At 40.5% G+C, this 24,098-nt stretch overlaps 1 protein-coding gene across 1 annotated transcript in view; it reads right to left on the bottom strand.

The window, feature by feature from the left end:
- Positions 1-24,098, bottom strand: part of SKAP2 (src kinase associated phosphoprotein 2) — a 177,423-nt gene that overhangs the window by 62,315 nt on the left and 91,010 nt on the right. Inside the window, exons 5-6 of the mRNA XM_075558259.1 lie at positions 14,699-14,776; positions 13,623-13,706 (exon numbers count right to left, since the gene is read on the bottom strand). Coding sequence (XP_075414374.1) covers positions 13,623-13,706; positions 14,699-14,776 — 162 coding nt within the window. The remainder of the gene's footprint in view (positions 1-13,622; positions 13,707-14,698; positions 14,777-24,098) is intronic.

The following is a 24,098-nucleotide window of genomic DNA, read 5'->3' as shown; positions in this document are numbered from 1 at the left end:
TAATTTTTCACGTTAGGTTTCTCATTTTATGAAACACAGAAGGAATGGATGGATAGAGACAGTAACAGATGCAGTGGTTTATGGGGATAGAGGTGGGGAGGGTCAAGGGAAGGGAGAGGCAACAATGAATGCAGGAGTGGGGAGGGAGCACTAGAACTGATTGTGATGATATGTATGCAAAGTGACTTAACCACAGAAATGTGTTTTTATATCAAGAAAACAAAGAAACCAAAGTTGACCAATGGCTACCTTGGGTGAAAGAGGAAGCATTTTAACTCAGGGCATCGAGCTTTTGTTAATAGTGCTGGAATCATTTTGAAAAGGTTATCAATAATGGTTGCAAAAGAGCATAATCAATGGCACTGAAGTACACACGTAGACATTATTGAATTATAGAACATCCTGTGGTATATATTTTTGCCACAGTTAAAATAATAATAACACACTAGTAACGGGTCCAACGAAAAAGAAAGGTGCTAAAATTGATTGTGGAGCTGACTGCACAAGGCTTCTTAATATGCTTGAGCCGCTCAATTGTACGACACGACAAAGAAGTGCCAATGAAACTGCCAAATGAAAATACTTAGGTAACTAGGTTCTTCTGAAAGGAGGATTTGGTATGCAGTATTTCTCCAAATTATTTGTCCACAAACTCTTTTCACTGAATGTTTTATGAAACTGATATACTATTAAGAAATGTTTTGCAAAGCCCTGACTAGGAAAATAACACTTCAAATAAACACTACTGTAATAGAAGAGAGTTATGAGTAGTTTATTCTTCCAAAAGTCTTAAAGACAACTCTCTCAGCCACTCACTCAGAAAATTTATATGGAGTAATTTAAATAAGCCAATCAATATGACAGGTATGATGAGACAAAAGGTAGAGCCACTTAATCATTCCTTTCCTACCATAGATAATTAAGGTTTATTGTGCCGACCTAGCCGATAAACATATGTGGGGTTAATTGAAGGGCGGAGGGATAAATGGCTCCATGAGCCTCGCCTTTCGCCTTGTCGGTTCTCTTGCTTTGTGATGGTCAGACCTGGGTGCAGCTGCTATATCCAGTTCCCTGCTTCAGCTGGCAAGGCTCACTTCCTGCAAGACATCCCTGAGGAAAAGTCACATGGACCTACCCTGATGCAGCCCTGGGAGCCTTGTAGGCTCCCCCACCTTCCCTGGGAGCAGCCACGTGGAGACCCCTGCCAGCACTGAGATGCTTGCATGCTCATTGATTCAGCTTTCCTCCTGCAGTCGGTGTCATAGTGTGTGTTTTGTGAGACGGAAGAGGACTTTGTAGATCAGTGTCGGACATATGGGCTAATATTGGATTTATGGGCTTAGACAGCACTGGGTTGGGATGCTTTTTTAGTGTACACTAACTCTTTATATAGAACTCTCTCTCATATACATATGAATTTCTGTGGATTTGTTTCTCAAGTTTACCCTGACTAGCGCACCACCTTTCTTTTCCACTGATATATGCACCTAAACTGACAGGTGTCCTTCTCTATGTTTCCCCTTCTTTTGCATAAAGACCCCAGTCATACAGGATTAGCACCTACCCTCCCTCCATCAAGACCTCATGTTAACATGACTTCAACATGCACTCCGTGTGTGTTTATATTTTGGTGGAAAGGTGGGGCAGGCTTGATAAGGTGGTACCAGATGTTCTCCTTCATCAAATTAAATAAAATATGAATTATGAACAAGATGATAGATGAAATAAGTCATATGAAATAAAAGAGAAATGACTGTGACAGGTAGAAATTAAAGTGAATCTCGTAGCATAAGGGAAAAGGATTACATGAAAATAGAAAATGCAACAACAAAACAAATTTGATATCAGAAGTGAGAAAAAATAGAATTGTTAAAAATCAGAGTGGTGATATACGTTGAAAAATTTTTTGGTAGGTGGGAAAAAGAATAAGAAAGGAAGAGAGCAATTAAAAACATGATTGATGTGGAAAATCTTTGGTGGCACAACGGTTAAGTGTTCGGCTGCTAAATGAAAGGCCAGCAGTTCGAACCCACCAGCCACTCCACAGGTGAAAAGTCCGCATCATCTGCTTCTGTGCAGATTACAGTCTAGGGAACTCTCTGGGTCAGCTGTACTCAGTGACATCGGGCTCTTATAAGTCAGAATTAACTCCACCTCACTCAATATGAACAAAAGCAATGGAGAACTGACAAAGATACAAAATCAAAAGAGTATCAAGCAAACAGTAAAAATGATTCAAGATGTAGCAAAAGAAACCTTGATTCTGTCAAAGAAAGATCAAAGTAGGCAGAACAAACGATGTCACTGTTTAAACAAGTAAAATCTGACAATTATGAACAAATACCTCAATCAAAACTCAATGCCATGGAGTCGGGAGAACTGTCCCTGTGGGATTCCATGACTTTATGGGAATAGAAAGCCTCCTTGTTCCCTCTCGGAGCTGACTGAAGGCTTCTGAACTGCTGACCTTGCATGTAGCAGCCCAACTCATAACCACTAGGTCACCAGGGCTCCTAAACCAATCCCTAAGCCTATTCAAACCTGTCCTGGAAGAAGCCCCATAGAATGCCCCATACAAGCAAGAGTGGTGAGACTTCATCTCGTGTACTGTGGACATGTTATCTGGGGAGACTAGTCCATGACGAAGGACGTGATGTTTGGTAAAGTAGTGGGGCAGCCACAAAGAGGAAGAAGACCTGGAACAACATGGATTGACATAGTGGCTGTAACAAGGAGCTCAAACACAACATGTACGGGACCGAGTGGTGTTTCGCTCTGTGGGCCGAGGGTTGCCATGAGTCGGAACCAACTCAGCAGCACCAACAACAGCAATAGCCACAGATTTGTTCATCTTATTACTTAGTATTCCAGGATGAACAATCATACAAGCATCCAAGTGGAGACAGGAGGGGCTGGACCAGAAAGGTTAGGCTATCGTATTCAAGGCTTGAAAATAACGGCGGGTAATGCATAATTCTTTTGTAAACCTACAACCATAAAGTAGCCATATTTCCAATGGTAGCTACTGACTATGCTGATACCTTGCTCTTCTCTTTCACATTAGTGTCTCTTCTGAACATATAAAACATTAGCATTACAAGGAACACATAATCATTTAAATTTACAGATGTTAATTCTACAGAGCTGTTGGGGATAGTTTTAGAGACAACTGTTGACATGAGACCAAACACCAAAAAACAAACACTGCAACCATGCAAATTCTAACTCATAGCAACCCTACAGGACAGGGAGGAACTTGCCCCGTGAGTGGCATGGGGCTGCAGTTCGAGACTAGCAGCCAGCTCCGCAGGAGAAAGATGGGGGTTTCTCCTTGTTAAAGCCGCAGCACGTCACTCAAAGGAGAAAAAAGTCAGACAAGTTCATTTACTCAGAATGTGAAAAACAACGTATTTCCCAATAGCAGCTTACTGCTCTAAGAGCCAAAACTTTAAAAAATGTTAGTCATAATGATGGAAATCTTTCCAAAAACATATACTTGCCTGACCGCTCAAACAATGTCTTTTAAACATAGTTCAACATTGTCTTGCTGATCTTGTAGCACCCTTTTGAGAATTAGGCTTTAGGAGTATCATACGTTAACGTCCTCAGGAGGTTTGAGGTATGGGCCTTTCTGTTAAGTTTCCCAAGGCTTCTATGTCACACTTTCACCTCAACTGTAGCATGGTGTTCACATTTAATGTCTACAGAACTGAAGACTGCCCTGAGGAAGGAGGCAACAAAACCTAATGGTATGCAATTCTACTTCTGTGGGTTCAAGGTAGGAAGCAGTTGGCCCTGCTCTCCCTTGAAGCCATAGGTAGGAGGGTCATGACAGTTATTTCCCTTCACTCCCCACTGGCTTTCCGTTTACAGTGTGCTCTGGGCTTCGAAGCTGCCACAAAGACAACGGACGCTTACTGAGCCTCTTCTATCTGCTAGAAATTCAATATAATATACTTTCATATTGTAATAATTCTAAGAGATCTAAGGTATATTATATATTCTTAACACTGACGGGTCAAACACACAAACACACACAAAAAATGCCCCAATTTTCAATGAACCACCTTGTACAACCAGTAAGTGGTAAAATCCAGGAAGGACCCTGATGTAAATCTGACTCCAAAGCCTGGCTCTTTCAACCACTTCACTCTGCCTCCTGCTTTCTCAAAATATATTTCAAAATTATATTTTAGAATCATCTTGGGAGCCTGTCAAGAGGCAAAAGGCAGAGCTGTATGAGAATTTCTGGGGGTGAGGCAAGGAAACCAAATTTCTAGCCAGGATCCCATGTGATTTTTGTACACATTAACATTTGAAAATCACTGACCTTGCACATGAAACTTAAGAAGTCACTGTAGAAAAGATAAATGGTCTCTTACATTTCTTCCTACAACTCGGGCCAGACTTTCTCCGCTCCTTGTATAGGCTCCCATACTTTTGCCTACGTCTTAAACACTCTGGAGAGTTATATTCTTAAACCTTTCCACACTTCACTGTTCTCCTTGGGCCAATCACAAACAACCCCAAGGAGTAAATTATTATTTATTTTTTTTAGAGTAAATTATTTTTCAATATATTTATCAAGTATATCTTTTTCCCTCTTTAGTCCAGCTCACTTGCTCATGCTCTCTCTCCAATTCCCTGGATAATAAAAATGGTTATTAAACCAGGCTATTAAGTAGTGGCAAATAGGCTGAAGGTTTAGACCTACCAAAGAGCATCTCGGAAGACCTGGCCCAGCTATCTACTCCTGGAAAATCAGCCACTGGAAAATCGACGGTCCACAGTTCTGTTCTGACACACGGGGCTTGCCATGAGTTGGAATAACTGGATGGCAATGTTTATGCCTCGCACACAAGCTTCGGAATTGTAAGTATCAATCTTCATAGATGTTTCATCTCGGGAATGCCCTGTAGGTACCCTGGATATAACATACCCACAGAGGAAATCATCTGAGCCCACACTGCCCCAACACCATGCTCTTCCTTGTATCTTCAATCTTAATAAATGACACCACTATTAACTGGAGTGCCCAAGTCAGAAAACTGAGCACATTCTCCATCTCCTTCCCTTTATTTCACCAACGCCTTCCATGCTCCCTCTCACTGTCACCTACCAAAAGCCAGTCAGCCCTTCTATTTTTCTTGTAAATATATCATCCCCCCCCCATTCTTTACTGGATCTCAAAAAAAATGCGTGTAAAACATCAACCATTCTCCTGCCAGCTTAAATATAGCGCGAATACAGTCACTATATAAATCCACGTCCGTTCGTATCTTTACGAACTGTACGCTTTGTCAAATGGAGTCCCCAGCACCTGCGCATCTTTCTTAAGGGAAGGGGATAGCATTCAAGTTGCCAGGGGCAGAACCCAGCTTCCCACTGCAGGAGCCGATGAAGGCACCTTCCCCTGCTCTAGATTAGTCAAGCAGATGCTTCTGCTGAGGTCTTGAACCTGAATTGGGTAACAAAAGCCTCAGCGGAGTCCAGAATGTACCATCAATCACTGGATATGCATGCTGCAGAGCCAGCCATGTGTCCAGTCAGATTCTCTTCGGGGCACAAACGGGGCTGAACTGCTAGCCACCTGACCCCTCTTCATTTTTGCCTGTCTGCTGAGCATGGTTGGCTTGTATCCCCACCAACTCTGCCTGATAGCTAATAGCCTCAGAATACACTGCTTTACTGCAATTTTTTTTAAAAAGTGGGTCTCTGTCATTTGTACCAAGACAACTGACTTGGCCCAAATGGCTAGAAAACAGAACAACATACAATATGTTCAGCAACATTTTATGTCTGCGACTTCTATTGCAGAAGGCCTTACAGAGTCAGCTATGTACGTCTGCTTATTAATGCTTGGGCATCGGGCGGAGGGAGCATGCCCCACCCTACCGAACTCTCCAAAATGGTTCACAAGCTGTCTTACCTCCTCAACCAAAGATAGAAGCGTTTTCCTTTTGTATACAGAACACACAGAAATGCAAGTGCCTACTTGACAGATACTTGTGGCGTTCTGAGTGAGGAAAAAGCAAATTATTGTTTTCCTTTAAAACAGTAGGCTAAGAAGTCCTTTCGTTAGACTTAAAAGTTTGGCTAATAGGTTCTGGTAGCAGCAAATTTGGGGTATTTCTCAAACCTGTTTTTCTTTAGAATAACTAAATATTGCACACCTAAGAGCCAAGTGGTTTTATTTGCTGCCACATCTTTTCAACGGTCGGTATAAACTTGATTAATAAACCAAAACAAGGTAACGCTAGCACCTGTGGATGAGGATAAAGAAAGACAAGTACTTCTGGACAATGGGGATTTAACTCTCTCTAATTTTCAGCTAACCCTACTGGTTTCCTCTAAAATGGAACTACAGATGCTAATTATGTTACAGTCATTTAGATTATCCAAACACATATCACAACTGTTAGGATAAAATTATACAGAACATATTTTAATATCCTATTGCAATATTCTCTTAAAATATTATACTAATATTGCTAAAAAGTCTCCTACCATAATTAGAGATAAGTGTGGCTGGTATTCTGCATGCAACATGAATGGCATAAACCTAAAATAATGTACCGCTCCTTAGGTGCGCCGAGCAGAAAGTGACCTTGGCTTTTGCTCAATAGACTCTCAGCGACTCTCAGCCTCAGACCCAGTGGCGCCTGCAATCGCATTTCTTCCAACCCTTCACATGACTGCGGATGGCACTTTACCCCTTCCCAGCTCACCAGCCTTCATTTGCAACGTCTGTACCAAAAAGTATCCTCCGAAGTAAAGAAAGCTGCTTAGTACAGGACCGCCTACTTTATTGCCAATGAAGGAGGATACAACGGGAACTTCTGGCAAGGAAGCAGCAGAGATTCTGAGCCACGAGGGCTACATGTGGGATCAAGGTTGAGATCACATTGGATCATGGAGGGAGTGCGGGGAGGTGGCATGGCAGATGAGACTGACAGGGACCTGATGAGGATCAGGGGCATGCTGAAACTTTCATCTTCATGTAGCTTTCACACAGGGGTGTGTGTGGCCAGATGAGCAGTTTCTAAAGCAATTGTGACCGTATTGTGGAGGATGGACTAGACTAGATAGAGATGGGGTCAGCAGGATCATTTAGGAGGGCTGGGTCAAGTCCAGGGCAGGCAGGTGAGCACAAGGTTGGTAGGAGGCAGAAGTGGGGACTGGATGAGACTCCCCTGACTCCCCGGCCCCAACATTCCACCGCTCAGTGGAACAACAATGCCTACAAGTAATAGCTCTTTTAGGAACCTGTGCCAAAAATATTTTTCTTTCTTTTTCTGTTTAACCTATATATGAACTTGAATCAGCATTATGAATCCTAACCTCCTCCCATCCACTCCCACACTTATTTATTTTGGCTGAAGCATTATTTTATACTATCACTTTTTCTTCCACTTAGAAGATTTTATGATTTCCTCTCTCCCCCTACACCATCTAAGTGAAAAATATTCTAGTGCCATCCAGCATGTGGCAATATCAAAAGTTAGTTATTATATCATGTGCTTGAAATTTTTTCATTGTAACATCATCCCAATAATAAAATGTACATCATTATCACATTGAGCCCAATTCAGACAGCTTAATATAACAGAATTTTTAGGGCTTGACAGGGAAATAATTATTTTCCATTTGAATGGGCCTCACAGGTTCTCTCTCTTCCCCTAAAACTTCATTACTAAAAGAGGGGGAAAGGTCATATTTGTTCAGTTTCAATAAAAATTACAATGCATGTTTCATCATTCAAATGGCATCATGGTTCTCTTTAATACGTGAAAGTGGCTGTATTTCTATAATTAGAAGTTCTGATGTTTTTTATATTTGGCTCATTTGATAGAGGCATACTTCTGGTTTAAGGCATACACATAAATTAATATCATGATTTAATTACATCACATAAATCTACATATATGCATGTATGAATATATGAGGGTTAGTAAAAAAGTATTGCTATTATGGTTCCAGTTGGTACATGAATGAGTTTATTTTAAACCAAGTGTATTTTAGCTATGTCTCTGGGATCAGGGGATGGCTACAGACAAGTTCTCAGTAATCCACTTGTCTTAATCTCATTAGAGTACCTCAAAAAAGGGATAATTTGGGGGCCATGCAGAGGAGAAGAATTTGGGGGGGGAAGGCTAATATCAAACTGTTAACAAAACTCAAATGGACAGCTTCCAAAATCATCAAAATTTTGCAACAGGGCTATGGAAGTATTGAGCCACATAAAACAGCAGTTTGTAGATGGATCAAGCATCTTGCTCTAGCATCTGGAAGACCTCAGAAATGAGCCAAAGGAGGGGAGAGCATCAGTCTCAATGAAGAACGAAGTTATGGCTAAGGTCCAAACACTAGAAGAGGGTGACTGCAGACTTGCCACTTATGTAATCGCTCTTAAAACTGAGATCTCCCACGGGCTGGCGTTTTCAATTTTAAGTGAGCAACTTGGCCTCACCCAGCTTGCTGGGTGCCAAATCATTGCACAAAGATCTGTTAGCGCCAAGAGCTGATCGTGTCATCACTCTTTTAAGCAAGACTGAAGCTAATGCAGACAGTTATTTTACCAATACAGTCCAGAGACCAAGGTTCAATCAAGACGGTGGTTTCTGATGGGGTTGGGGGAATCAGTAGGGCCAGCTAAATTCAAGGCGCAGAGAGGGGTCAGTCAGAAGGATTTAGAGAATATTTTTCTGAGATTACAGAGGTCAATCTTAAAAGATGTTTACAAAGAATACAAGTCAATCACAAGAGTTTAAGAATTTTTAAGAAAACTGAAAACCACTGCATTGGTGAGGAAAAGACCAGAGGAGTTAACCAAGGAAATATTTCCTCTCCGAATAAGGCACCCCTCTGCATGTTATGAGGTGGCAGGGGCTGTCCTGTGAGAATTTCTTTGGGCAACCTTACCTCACTTGCCCCATGGCCCTGACCTTACCCCCTCACACTTCCTTTTGCTCCCCAAATTCAAATAACACTGAAAAGAAACACAGTGATGTCACTACTGCTCTTCCGCTATGATGTCAAAGAGCACAGAACTCGTGAGGTGAGGGCTAGATAGATGGAAACACTGTCTTCAGAATGCATAGACAAACAGCTTCACATCTTAATATTTTTGTTTATGATTTCTATGATTTCTGCAGTAGTGCTTTTGACTTACCCTCATGTACATAGAATATGTAATGCATATATGAAATGATATTTTAGAACTTTATATTGTAATTTTGTTCTCATTGAGTATATGAAGGACAATTTATATATTCTTAAGATATAAAGAATAATTATTTTAATTTCACAAGAAATTACAACAATGTTATGGACTTTTTCATGTTTGATATGCAAGTGTTAATTTTTAAAACCATCACAATAAATATTAAATGAAAGATAAGCCTTTTATTTTCTACCTTTAAGAGCCCCTGCAGAAAAGGTAAAATGTCAAACTGCTATCCAGTAGGATTTCACCAGTAAGCAGAAACATTCGGGTACAAATTAAAATATTCTGATGGCTAGGAATTTCACTGGAATATACTAAAACAAGGCACAATTTAAATTGAAATATATTTATATTTCTTTATGGCTATAGGAGGATCTTGCTACAGATGTATGTATTGAGATAGTTTATTGTGCCGATCTGACCGATAAACACATGTGAGATTAATTGAAGGGCGGAGAGATAAATGGCTCAGTGAGCCTCGCCTTTCTTGTCTCTCGCTCTTTGATCATCGGACCAGTGTGCGGCTGCCTTGCTTGTTCTGTGCCTCAATTTGCAAGCTACACTACCTGTGGGACACCTAACCTGTGAACTGTGCCTCTGTAATTTGAGGTCCCTTTAAAACTTGCCTCACCAGAGACTTGGAATGTACATCTCTGGAGCTGGGGACTGACGGTTGGTGACCTGACTGACGGTTGGTAACCTGCCTTGCTGTTTGCTGCCTGTGGTGGGATAGCCTCGCTCTCTCTACAGAGGACTACCTGGCGGCCCTCAAGACTTGAAGGACTGCCAGTGTCTCACAACTCTCTCACAGGAGTGAGTTGCACTGAGCCATTTGTACTGCTTTATAATTTAACTGTTCATCTCTTGTATTATATATCTGACTGTATATAATTTAACAGTTCATTTCTTGTGTTATATATCTAACTATCTTTATAAATATGTATATATATAATTATCAGCAATCTGGTTTTATCGCTCTAGAGAACCCTGTCTAACACATGTATACAGAGAAAGCAACATCTTTACCAAGAGAAATTCTTTGAACACACATGTGTGGGGTGCATACAGCTTTGGTTCAGAGGAGGGGCACAGTAAGGCCATGAAACAGGGCGGTGGGAACTGGCTCACTGGAAGAGTGGGTCCTCTAGGGAACTGTCACCCTTTCTTTGTGCTCCAAAGATATTTCATATAAATCACTTTCTGGACTCTCTAATTCCAGCAGTCAGCTCACATGCCCCCTCCATTGTCACTCACGACCCCACAGCACCCCCTGCTCCTCTCATGCAGCTCTACATGAAGCTCTGGAGTGCAGTGCTGGATCCACGAAGTGTCAAATAGATCTTGATTGAAGAAAAGAACAAGTGAAGGAGTGCATGAATGAATGAATGTCCTTAGTGGAAGTCTGGACAGCTAGGCTAACAAGTTTGATGAATGAGACTTATAACAATCAAAGGAAGAGAAGGAAGTTAAAAGGACAGATGCTATTTCATAAAAGTGATAAAATATGTACTGTATATATTTGTTACTTAATGCCCAAAATGACTATGAATAATAAATGCAGGCATTATTTATGGGTACACAGGTAAATGCATTATTTACCCTAGAGGCTGGAAGTACCCTTTCTAAGCCATTACTATCTTCATGGGTCAATATATTTTTTGGCACACACAATCAGGTAGAAAATGTGAAGTGTGTATCTGCCAAATAGTAACAAAGTATAGTTTCACCTAGTCAGTGGTATCAACTGCTTCAGTGCCTCTATAACCCGTTTATATCCTACTTACTTAAGAGGATTATAGTTCTCATATATCCAAACAGTTTTTTTCCAAAGTCTGGGTAAATGGTTCATGTATACAGTGAGCAAGGCTGTACAAAATCAGTTACTTGATTTTAGAAAAGAAAATTAAAACTTCATGTGATGTAATATTTTTTTCTGGAAAGAAAAGGATACAAATTTAGGATCCTGCCAAACAAGCAATTAAAGATTGTGTAAAGTAAGATTATTTTTTAAGGGGTGGGGGAGTGTGTGGAGAGGATCTAAAAGAAATGGAGCTGGCCTAGAATTCTAAAAGCATCCACCACAGAGAAAATAACACCGAGAGCAGATCTGAACCCGCGCTAGAACAGGAGGCGTGACAGGCACAGAGAAGGGAGGAACCTAAGCAACAGGAGCCAGAAGTCGAAAACAGCAAGATGGAAAATAAAAGCTGCAGCGCAATTTTGAGAGCCTCTTGGTGAGGTGCCCTATGGATCAAAAATCAAGTCAAATACAAATCACAAAGAAGGGCATTACCTAGAAGTCCCATCAAATAAGAAATAAAAATGAGAATTTAAGTAAGAACAACCCCACTCCACCCCAACATTTAACCAAAATGTCTTTATTGAGGATGAGCTTTTGAAATAAAGAAACACTCCTTGGGCTTAGAGATAACGCTCGCTGATGGCTGACCTAGTCATTGCTATCTACCTAGGACCAGGAGTGGAGGGCCACTGACTCGAGCTTCCAATGACCTTCAAAGAATGGAGAAGCAGTCACAGGGTTTGAAGCCACCCGCTCCTTGCTTTGTGACCTACACGTCCACAAAAGAGATCAAAAGATGCTCTGGGTCAAAAAGTATGACTTTGATCTAAAGTCATGATCTTGTACAAAACTATGTTTCTATAAATAGTAACAAATGTTTGGGACCTTTGGAAATCCTTAAATCTGAGGTTTTTATCACGAAATCACCTACTTATCTTAACAGAAGACTGCTGCCTGCTGCCTGCTGCCAGCTCTTTACCATTTAGGTCCCACTGATACCCCTACATCTGAGTGTTTGCAAATCAGTGACAGTATGCACACTTGTTGCTCGTGTTAGGTGCCACTAAGTCAGTTCCGACCCAGAGCCACAAGGAAACACTGTCCAATCCTGGGCCATCCTCGCTCGCCAGCGTTCCTGTTTGAGCCAAAGTGCCAGCCCGTCTCCTTGAGAGCCTTCCTTTGGGGCTGCCCCTCTACTTTACCGAACATGATGGCTTTACCAGGGACTGGTCTCTCCATCCTTGCCTCCAAGGAGCACTCTGGCCTAACTTCTTCCAAGTCAGATCGATTTGCCCTTTTAGCAAACCGTGGTACTTTCATTGTGCTCGCATGTGATACCAGTGACATTGTTGATTGCAAACTAGCCACTAACTTAACTCTTAATTCTTTAATCACCTGAGCTCAAAAGTGAAAACGCCATGCATTGTGTAAGCATATTAACTTTATCTGCGATCATATCTGCTATTTTTGCAATGAAAGGGGAACTAAAAACACAATATCAAGTGAAACATAATCACACTAAGAAGTAACATTGCATAGGGAAGCTTCTAAATTAATAAAGTGAAAACAGTAGCAAAGGATAGGGATGCTGAACATAGTAAAATCCACTGCTGTTGAGTTCATTCCAACTCATAATGACCCTAAATAGGGTTTCCAAGGCTGTAAGTCTTTACAGGAGCCTCATCCTTCTCCTGTGGAGCAACTGGGGGAGTTGATCTACTGGCCTTGTGGTTAGCAGTCCAACGCTTACCCTACAATGCTACCAAGGCTCTTTCTGAACCTTAGGTTCAAAACTCAGGTCTGCTATTTACTAGCTCTGTGATCTTAAAGAACATATTTAACCTCTTAGCCTCTTTCCTAAGAGTAAGGTAAACAAGGCTAGGGTTATTGGGAGTTAATGGAGTCAATATAGCTAAAGTGCTTAGAACAATGCTTATCCAGCCAGTCATTAAATCGATTTTGACTCATAGTGATCCCATATAGGGTTTCCAAGACTGTAAATGTAACACAAAGTAAACTCTATTTCCATGTTCTTTCTTAGGTCCCTTGATATGCATGAATAACATTTACATATATGTATAAACACAATATGTATAACTAAACATTACTAGCTTGTTGGAAGAATACCCAGCACCTGGAAAGCTTTATTTCCATGGATGCAGTTATTTAAATATGGAAAGAGAACTGAGAAAGGTGCTGTATACATTTAATTTTTAATCTAACTTTTCCCTTCTAAACTCCCACAAGCCTATGGTCTTAACTTTTCCACAGACTTTCCAACTCTAAACCTGGAATGATATGTAGTTCCCAAGGTGAAAGGTCATGCAAGATGAAAGTTAACTTGCTCTACTTCCTAATTCAATAAAACACAACTGTGTTAACTTTTCAGAACACTTTGGAATTTAAAGCATTTGTCAAAGCACAAAACAGAATTATCAATTAATCTTATATTACATGTTTTTACTCCGCAGCTGTTATTTCTCCATGTCTTCAATTTACAGAGAATGATCTGTACTCCAACCCCCCAAAAGGATAAAATGGCAACAACAAACGCGTCACACAACAGAAGTAGATGTGGTTCGATGTCAACACTACCTTTCTCGCTCCCATAATAATAGAAGACAGTTTGACTGAGGGCGCACCAGCGTTTCTGCCATTCGAATCCTAGAAAGCTGTGATCTAAAACAAAGGGGGGGGAAGGAATACAATTTAGATAATGCACACTACATACGTCAACGTGAAGCCATTTCCTTACGCGGAACAGGAAAGCAGGTGGAAGCCCAAGGTTCTTCTTAGCTCTACAAGTCTATGACTATTTACTTCATTTCTTCTATTCAAAGAGCTAAAAAGTTGAAAAGAACAGAGTACAGAAGGATGGACTGCCAGGCTGAAGAGAGCGCCTGACAGAGGCCATCAAAACAGGCACCTGACTAGATCGCCTGGGAAAATTTTATGATCTAGGTGTCATTTCAAATCTGTTGACCTAGATTACTTCGATGGCCTCCTTTGGCCTTAACATTCAGCTAAGATAAGTAAATAGAACATAAATGAAAAGTCCCAAAGGGCCAACCTGAGAGACAGACAGGAAGGGAGTTACAAGACTTTCTGATTTTCATTTCCTTTATCATAGCACCACCTCCACATTTCATGTCCATTGTATATGTAGTTGTTGAAAGAGTAAGACCATATGGTCAACTCCCAATTACCACAGCCAATGGAGAGGAGCACTGAAATGAGCCATAGAAAATGGCAGACAATATGCCAGGCTTGATCTGAACCACAACAGACATGGCATATGCCAAGGCCGGTGCAGAATAACCTGCTGCTCCGCCAGGTGGGATAATGGTGAGCCATCCCATCCTGGAGAACACAGACATGGTGCACAGCTTTCCTCTACATGGGAAGCAGGAAGCGGCTCTTGAATCACTTATCAATAACCATGGCTGACAATGAAAAACCTGACCAAACATTTGGTCATCAAAGTCCATTTAGAGCTAAAAGCTGTATAAATATATGATGGTTTGGATAATGGCACCCAGGTTTTCTTACGGCTTTAAACCTCTTCTCAGTCACCCGAGGACAGCACTGGCTCCACACGTGCATGGCAGACACACGTGACCCACAGCTAAAGCCATTTCTGAAGTCTGTCAGGAGCTTGCAGTCCAGCTTACCTTTCCTGCGTTTTTCCAGGTAGCCAGCCTTCATAACAAACGGCAGATCCTGGGCTGCAATCGGAGGAAACTGGTTTCCTGGGGAGAGAGCGGGGAGAAGGCTGCGGTAAATCCACTTCAGAGAAACCAAATGCCAGCTCTCACTAGATTCCTGCCCTTTTAGTTACCTAAATGGCTTTAGGCCAGGGCTATTAGCTTTGTTCCAGACCCATTCTACAGCCTAGCACTCTCCTCCCACAAACAGGGTGGGGAGTGTGCTGTACTCCTCTATCTTAATATATTAGTCTCTCAAATGCAGCCATGCTACGAAACTCAATGATCTGTGATGCCGTTTGATCAAAGTCTACAAAACAACGGACAATAAATGCACTAAATCTCTGAACGAGGTATTAGGAACTTCAAATAAATCCCATAAAGTTCTTCAAATTTATATTGGATTAACTCCCCAAGAATATACATGTATATTAACCTCTCTGCACAGCCCTATTCCTACTGAGTAGAATATACAATGATTCTTGCCCAAAACCAAATGCTAAAATGTCACTTTTCAGGATCCATAGCAAAGATTCTCTCCCCTGCTTGTCTTCACAGAGAAACTTCCTAGACTTTAAAATAAGTGTGTTTGCTGTAGGCTCTTGCAGGGCATTTAAAAGTGTAATGCTAGAGAGGTATATAGGGTAGGACGATTGTTTATCATAAATAAATATTATATATATACCCAGAAAAAGGTGAAGGAGCCTTGGTGGTCTAGTAAGCAGTTCAAAACCACTAGCTGCTCCACGGAAGAAGGAGGCTTTCTACTCTGGTGACAGGAAACCGAAACCCCCAGGGGCCATTCTCCCCTGCCCTCTATGGTCGCTCTGAGTTGGAATGGCAGTGAGAGCAAGCAAAGCACAACAAGGTTCATCTAAAAGTCAGGCCAATTAGAAATTACAACTTGTGAACATGGATGATCACGTCTTCAACAGTTTCCAAGGTATTCTGTAAACTTCATTAGAAATATAATAGCTATCCTCAGCACTATACTAGAGTTCTAGCAAGTAAAACCAATCAAATTAAAGTTGCTATGGGATACACCCAATGGGAAAAGTTTTGATTACAGCTTACAATAGAGCAAGTATTTTGATTAGGAAGCTTATTACATACAAATTCATCACAGAATTATCAGCTTTTTATTGTTCTTTTTTGGTATCAGAAGAAACACAGTAGTTACAGAGTCACAGGTATTTTTCCTTAGGAAATAAAGTTCAAAATTAAAACACTAATTTCAGTTCCCTAGTAGATCAATTTCGCTCAGTAAGACAAACACCACCATTAAATGAAGCTTTACACAGAATACTAATTTTGAAATCTATATATAAATCCTAAAGAAGGTCAGTATTGATACTGAATTTAATAACCATGTTTGCTTCTCTTTAATAAATTGGATTCATAAAAAGTTTGGTATTTATAATAATATTTCATACATAAAATAACATTTTCAGAAAAAAGTATGGATGTGAACAAATCCAATTCAATTACTAAGTAATAACTCTTGGGTCAGCTTATTAAAAACTATGAGCTTGTGAATAAAATGCTAACCTATGAAGACATATAGATCCCAGATACTGCCTTGTCCCTACTGAGTTACCAGAGCTATGCCACAATACTTGACACTTGCTTATTTGAATTCATTGTGACTCTGTTATAATTGTGCATGTCTTAGATTCCCCAGATGCAAGATGCATGAAGACTCATTGCCTACGTCCCCTTGAAGAAGGCTAGTGTCAATGTCCAAGACGTTGAGCTGCTTTCGAAAAACGGGACCATCACATGAGGCATATGACCATTTATAAAAATGGTTTTCCTCAGTACATATCTTATTTATACTGGGTACAGGAAACTTGTGGCTAAACAACTCCATATAACAATCATCTGCAGTATAAATAGGCTAGCCTACAGTATGAGCTAAATTTCCTGTCTTCTTAGGTTAGAATTTGTTCATGCACCACTTTCACCAGACCAAAAAGAAAATCTTTAATTGCTTTTAAAATAACTATAGCACTTTACTCCTGCCTGTATAGGTTTACATTTGCTTAAAACTCCCTGGTATCCCTTTGTATCTGCACCCATGTTCTCCTCTCTCTCTCTCTCTCTTTTACACACACACACAAATTGTATTAAATACCGTACATACTTGAGTATAAGCCGACCTAAATATCAGCCTACGCACTTAATTTTGCCACAAAAATGGCATAAAAATGTGCTGACAGCTCTGCTTAGACACAGTATCCATGGTATATCCCAAACTGCCATTGCTGTAATGCATCTGCTTTGCTAGTGTAATGGGAGGTACTACTTCCAAGGGCCAATTTAAAGTTCGGGTGACTTTTTTACTTTGTAATCTGCAGCTCTAACTACCTACACCTGGAATTGACTTTGTATTAAGTGGCCTTTAGGTGTACTTGGTTCTTTCGATGAAGTATGAACAGATGTCAAGGGATATGGCGATATAGATCATTGTTTTTCAGAAGATACATCTGTTTTTCATTATCCTTTTTATGTTTTTACCTTTTATTTCAGTGACCAATTTAAATCCTAGACTTCTAAGGAATCCAAATCCTCATTGCTACTGTTTTACTGATGAATTATTACAATATTATGAACTTTATTGCATTAATGTGTTCCTATTTTTTATGATTTGTCAATCTAGACTTTGTACAAGCCTTCCTAGGATTGTAAGCCTCACCTTTTACTGGCCTCAATTTTCCCTTTATTACTTGGCATTTGTATAGCTTTCAGTGTGAACACTAAACTTCCAGCTAGGATGATTTTTCCCATCACCCCTACACAACTGAAAGTTATTTTCCTCATATATTGAAAAGGAGAAATATAAGCAATTATTTTTGCTCAAAAGAAGGTTTACTCTGAGTTAGGACCTACCGTATAAACTTGTGTATAAGCCGAGTTTTTTCAGCACATTTTTAATGTAGTTTTTGTGGTAAAATTGGGTGCCTTGGCGTATATTCAGTCAGCTTATGCTCGAGGTATACACAGTTTAAGTCTATTTAGTCAAATATTTTGTCTGTCATCATATAACATGACTTTTTTTCTGTGAACTGAAAAAAGTTAGAAATAAGTCCCTCAACAATATCCTTTTTTCTTCTCAATTCATAGTGAATGAAAACATTCCTGACTTCTTCTTAACCTCCCAAGTGCTTCATTTTTGCCTGACAGTTGGGATGTTGAGTGTTATCAATTGGCCACCTCCTTGGGGGACATAGTGCTTTCTTTGTTATTTTCTACACTCCTCTGGGCCAAACTTGGGGTAGGGGGACATTGCCTAGTCAATCTGGTATTCCTTACCTTGCAAACAGATCAATTTTTTCACAAGTGTTGACACTCAGAAGCTTTGTTTTGTATCTAAAACGCGCATTAGTCTTCAGCTCTCCAAGTTCAGAATACTAATCCTTTAGTGCCTCCTTTCAGCTGGTCCCCTCCCCTACCTTGCACACCTGAGTAGTTATTTATCATCTCAGGAAGTGCTAGTGGCGGTGCTGGGTGCTGCGGGTGAGGTGTTGGGCTGCAAACATCACAGTTTTTAAGAAGAGGAAAGAGTAAAGGGAGTGGGGTGGAAAAGATAGGGTATTCACACCACCTCACAATGGTGGAATTAGATCTTTGGTTTGGGGCCTGGAGACAAAGACACAGCTTGAATTCTGGGCCATAGGAACAACACCTATGAAAGGGAAAGTCAACCCAATAGCAGAAGGTCTGCCATTAGTGGAATAAAATGTGAATTTCCATCCCACAGAGCCCTTCGATTAGCTGGGGGCCCTTTAGTGCTGCATACTGAAGTACCCTTTGACAAATGCATACGTTCCACTCAGACCTTGTCTCGGACTTCCGTGTGAATGCTGTCCCTAATCTGGATACCTCTGGCAAGCAGGACAAGAACCAAAAGAGAAGGGGGTTGGAACCTCAAACTCCCTCCCAGTAACAGCAGGCAACTAAAGAAAAATAGACCCAACTTCGTGTACATTTTATTTTAAACATTTTGAAAGTCAAATATGTAAGTGTAAAATATAAATATGGACAATAATTGGTCCAACATCTTCTTTCCTAGCCTGTGCTATCTTTATATTAAACCCAAGTTTTTCTCTATCAAAGTATAAGTCTTAGCCTGCTTTTTCTATTGTAATCCATGGCATGGTTATGAACATCAGCATGGATTCAGTGAATGTGGCAGTTACATAATCTTCTGTCAACTTGTGAAGGGGTGAAGTCTAGCCTCTCAATCAGGTCATAGCCAATAAGACCTCTGTGTGGGCAGGGACTTCTCCTGAGGATTCTGGGAACTCCGATCTTCCTCCCTGGAGGTGGGAGACAGACACTCTGTTTGTCTCTTGCAGTGAGACATTCCTTGTGACAAGCCACATGAGGCTATGCTGATGGCAGCCAGAGCCTTGGAGCTAGAGAAGTCAAGTGGAGACCCACACACGCCACTGCTCAGTTGCTTCCACTGCCACTGGATCCATAAGACTTTCTCCCCACTGGCCTGTGATCTTCCTGCATTCAGCATCATTGCACATGTTTCGTGAGTCTGAAGAGGAATTTATAGGTTGGTATTGGACACATGGGCTACTATCAGACTTATGGGCTTGATCTGGACTAGGCTAGGATGTTTTCTCAATATACAATTGCTCTTTCATATAAAGTGCTCTTACACAGATGTCTCTGGATTTGTTTCTCTAGTCTACCCAGACTAACACAGTAAGGTACTGAGAAGTGTAACTGTTAGCACATGTGTAAAGTATGATACTGCCATCACCTCATTTCATCTTCCCATAACCCCAAGATATTCCTGGGTCATGTTATCAATAGGAAATCAAGGCCGCACACAGTAAGTGGGAGAGCCAAGGTCCAAGGTTTGTGAACCCAACAAAGCCTATTTTCTGAAACTGCTAAAGCAGTAAAGAAATGTGATCTATAGAAAATACATAAGTATTATTGAATTAAGGTCATTATGATTACTTAAAATTAATTTCTGAACAGCAAGATAATATGTGCAAAAATGACACACTTTTAAAGAAGGACTTGTTTAACTTTCTATACGATTTTAAAGAGGTAAATTTTGCTTTCAGGTAATGTCCTTTTTATTAAATTTTTTATTAAAAAACATACATAAGTAGAAAAAAATAGATAATGGGAAAACTGATATGTATTAAGTCTGAGTAAGTGATAATGCTCTTTGAATGGTTATTTCTCCAGCAAGCTGTGTAGAAAAAAAGAAATGAATCTAAGCTCCATCTTTAGCTCATTTTTATTCAGCTATGTTTTACCTCCACATAGGCCCCAGGCTTTTTTTGTGGGGGGAGGGCATCCTTTATGGGTGAGTTGAAGCAATACTTTTTTTTAAGTATGGATAATATTTTTATAACAGGTAGCATTCATTAAGGCGCCCTAATGGTGTAGTGGTAAACACTCAATTGGCAATCAAAAGATTCACAGTTCAAATCCACCAGCTGCTCCATGGGTGAAAACAGTGGGAATCTGCTTCCCTGAAAAGTTGCAGCCTTGGAAACCCTGCCGAGAGTTCCACTTTGTCTCGAATGACTCAGAATCCAACTCTGTGGGGATGGGTTGGCTTTGAGGGGTGGGATTGCTTAAATTATTTTATTCACTTATATTTCCTATTCAATGTGCAAAAAACTTAAAACAATAACACACGATCTTATCTGAAGTAGTATTATTCAGAGTTAATATTCAAGTGTATAACATAAGAAAGCTTTTGAGTTTGTTTTTGCCTTGAAAAAAAAAGAAAAAAGAACAGGTACATAGACAATTGCCATTCTATTTCCAATTCCTGAAAGAACTTTATTACTGAGGGGATGTTAAAATAAGTATGTTTCTAAATGTAAGTGAAAATTGTTTCGGATAAATAATCAAAATGATTTATGACTGAACTTAGTAAAAGGCAAATTTTCTAAGGGAAGCCCCTTGCTTCACCCTGCAATGTCCTACTAACATGGACTCACTGCTAAAACAAATCTACTTCAAAGATTCCTCAGGTCATTCTCTATTTAAGCAGGTAAGTGCTAAGTTTATTTCAATCAGAAAACCTTGGGCATTTCCCCCCTGCTGCCCTTCAAATAAACAAAAGAGGTTTCTAGCATGATAAACATCCTCTTACACACACACACACACCCATCACACACACACTTGTCTTCCTGTCATCTAAAAGCAGTAACTTTTCCATGAGTAACTTTTTCCAGTAGTATGAAATTAATATATTCTTACAGAGCCCTGGAGGCATAGTGGTGACATTGGGTCACAATCAGCGTGGTCGGCAGGGCTTTCTACTCCAGTAGACATTTACTGGTTCAGACACCCACAGGGGCCACGATGAGTCAGCAGTGACTTGATGGCAGTGAGTTTGGTTTGGGTATTATCATTATTGTTCATCTAACAATATTGTGCCTTCTTCCCCCAAGAAAACTTTTTCATAGTCATTTGTACAGATTTGGTAGGACAAATTAAAAGCATATAGGAGCTATTTGTATATGCATGCACACACACAAACACAAAGAGAGAGAGAGAGTCAGAGATAGAAAATCAGTGTGTATTATAAAATGTCAATGTTAGGGGTATCTGGGGAAGAATATGGATTATTTTTGTGCTATTTCTAGCAACTTTCTCATAAGTGTTCTTTCAAAAAATTTTAAAGTTAAATATGAATTTTAAAATACCAGAAAATAAACAAGAGTCAGATTATAAAAAAAGAAAAACCCACCATAAACTAGTCTTGCTAGGAATGGGCCAAAAATTCACCCAATGTGCTTATGACAACCAACACAAACCATGAAATACCAAAAAATTATGTGATTCCTTGTCTAATAGATAAATACAAATCATTCCATAAAATCAACTTTACAGAGTACAAAGTCCAGGAGGCGCAAAGACTCAGCTCCCAAACAACCCTGCTAAACTGTTGGTAGGTGACCTCAAACCAGCGCACTCACAGCCACCGCGGGGACACAGGCTGTGCCTCCTCACAATAGCCACTGTGTCAGCCCGTCGCCTAGAGCACCTTCCTGATGGCGGCACCCTCTCATACAGCTCCTCACGTGGCAGGGATCCCGAACCACAACATTACTTTTGTTGCTACTTCATCACTGTCATTGTGCAACTGCTAGGAATTGGGCGGCCCCTGTGAAAGGGTCGTTCGACTCCCGAAGGGGTTGCGACCCACAGGTTGAGAACCACTGTGCTAGACGGTCTTCCTCTTCTTTGCTGACTTTCATTTTACCAAGCATGATGTCCTTTCCCAGGGACTGGTCTTTCCTGGTAACATGTCCTGAGACAACGTCTGATCACCCTGACTCTACGGAGCACTTACTCTTCTTCCTGAGACGTGTGAATTTGCTCCTCTGTGGCCCCTGGCCCTTAGCCACCACAGTCAGGTGAACTTCACTCTGGACACCACTGCTCTTCAACACTTCATACCTTTGCCCAATGCACTTCATTACTTGATTTCTTGAGTGCTTTCCATGCACACTGCTCATGTATCCAAGTAAAATGAAATCCTCGACAATTTCAATCTGAAATGAGTATTCCTTCATTCCTGATGCCGAGTTCTTCATAAAGTTCAGCGTTGAAAATCCAGTGGCGCACAGTTCTATTCTGATGCACATGTTGGTATCATGAGTCAGAAATGACATAACTGGTTTTAGTGAGTTTTTTTCCAAATCTGTAAAACTAATTAAATTAATGAAACTTCAATATGAGAACAGTTAAATGTGTAGTAGAATTTTTCCTAGTACCTGAAAATAAAAGTATATTACTTGTTTAATCCTTTCTGAATTTTAGCTTCAGAATAGGTTATCTGCTAGCAGCCAATGTGGGACATATTCCTGTGGCGCTTTTTAGTCTGAAAGAGCATGCTTAAACGACTGCCTCTTTCACCAGATGTTAAGTGTGGAGATAGTAAAGATAAGATTCTTAAATCTGAATGTGCATCAAAATCACCAGCGGTACTCATTGAAAAGGTAAGGGTGCAATTTCAAAGGAAACAATCTTAGATAAAATGCAATTCTACATTCATGTAACATTAAAAGCCCAAGGGAAATGACAGTGATATGATTATGAGAATGATCATTTTTACTTATGGATCATCTAATTTTTGAAACAGTAAAGTAAGTTTAGAAGCACCAATACATCTTCCATGGTAGTCTCGAGAGAGAGAGGTATTATCATAATCATAAACTTATAGCACTAAGCAGCCAGTTGCCTACATCTGTTCATTCGTGCAAACATCTACTCAGTACCCAGTCTGTGTCGGGCACTGTGATAGGACTGTGGGGCAAAAGCCTGGCATCTGCCCGTGAGAAGCTCATGATTAGGTCAGTTCCAAAAAGTGCGCGAACAGGAAGTGAGTAAGGAAACCCAGACGGAGCGCTAAGCGAGTGAAGGGTTGACATTGGGAAGGGCAGAACTCAAGAGTACAGAAGCTACCTTCTATGTGTTACCCACCTGACACCTAGTTGTACAGGCAATAACATTCCAATTCAGCCCCAAACTGTGGAACAGCCAGCATTAATTGACTATAATTCATTAACAACTGTCAACTAGCTCACTGCCAGTGAGGTGATTCTGACTTTAGGGACCCTATACAACGGGGTAGGACTGTTCGTGTGGGGTTCCTAGACTGGAAACCTTTAGGGGAGAGAAAGCGCCTCGTTCTCCCGAGGAGGGGTTGGTGATTTCTAACTGCAGACCCTGGCACTGAGCATAGAGGATTGAAGGTGTCCACATTTTAGCTAGGTACTTTTAGCCTATTTTTCAAAGATAAGTATCCATGATCTAGGATATCAAGCACCACATAAAATACTGATATTTAATATGAGTCAGACCTCATAAGGCAATCCGTCAATATTGATTGTGTCACACCAAAGTTCATAAAACTCATGTGACCAGTCTCTGTGGTCTTCTTTTCTCCCCAATAAAGAGAACAATTTCACCCCTAAAGCTTTACTTTCTAACTCTAATTACAAATGGCAACATTGAAACTTGGAAAAAGAATCTCATGACACACCAAGTGGAATAAAATATTTACTAGCAATATGCAACAACTAATGTAACTTCATGTAAACAAAGTGATTCAGTCACATTTGAACATCACACCAAAGTCAGTTCAGCTGGGGTCTCTATTGTCTACACTAGGCGTCCTCAAACTACGGCCCGCGGGACACACGAGGCCCACTGAGGACATTTATCCGGCCAGCCAGGTGTTTTGCCCCATTTGGTTTTTACTTCGAAATAAGATATGTTCAGTGTACATAGGAATTTGTTTACAGTTTTTTTAAGAAAAAACTATAGTCCAGTCCTCCAACAGGTTTGAGGGACAGTGAACTGGCCCCTG

The sequence above is a fragment of the Tenrec ecaudatus genome, chromosome 9 (assembly GCF_050624435.1).
Source record: "Tenrec ecaudatus isolate mTenEca1 chromosome 9, mTenEca1.hap1, whole genome shotgun sequence".
Lineage (NCBI taxonomy): Eukaryota > Metazoa > Chordata > Mammalia > Afrosoricida > Tenrecidae > Tenrec > Tenrec ecaudatus.
This window is presented reverse-complemented; position numbering and strand designations above follow the sequence as displayed.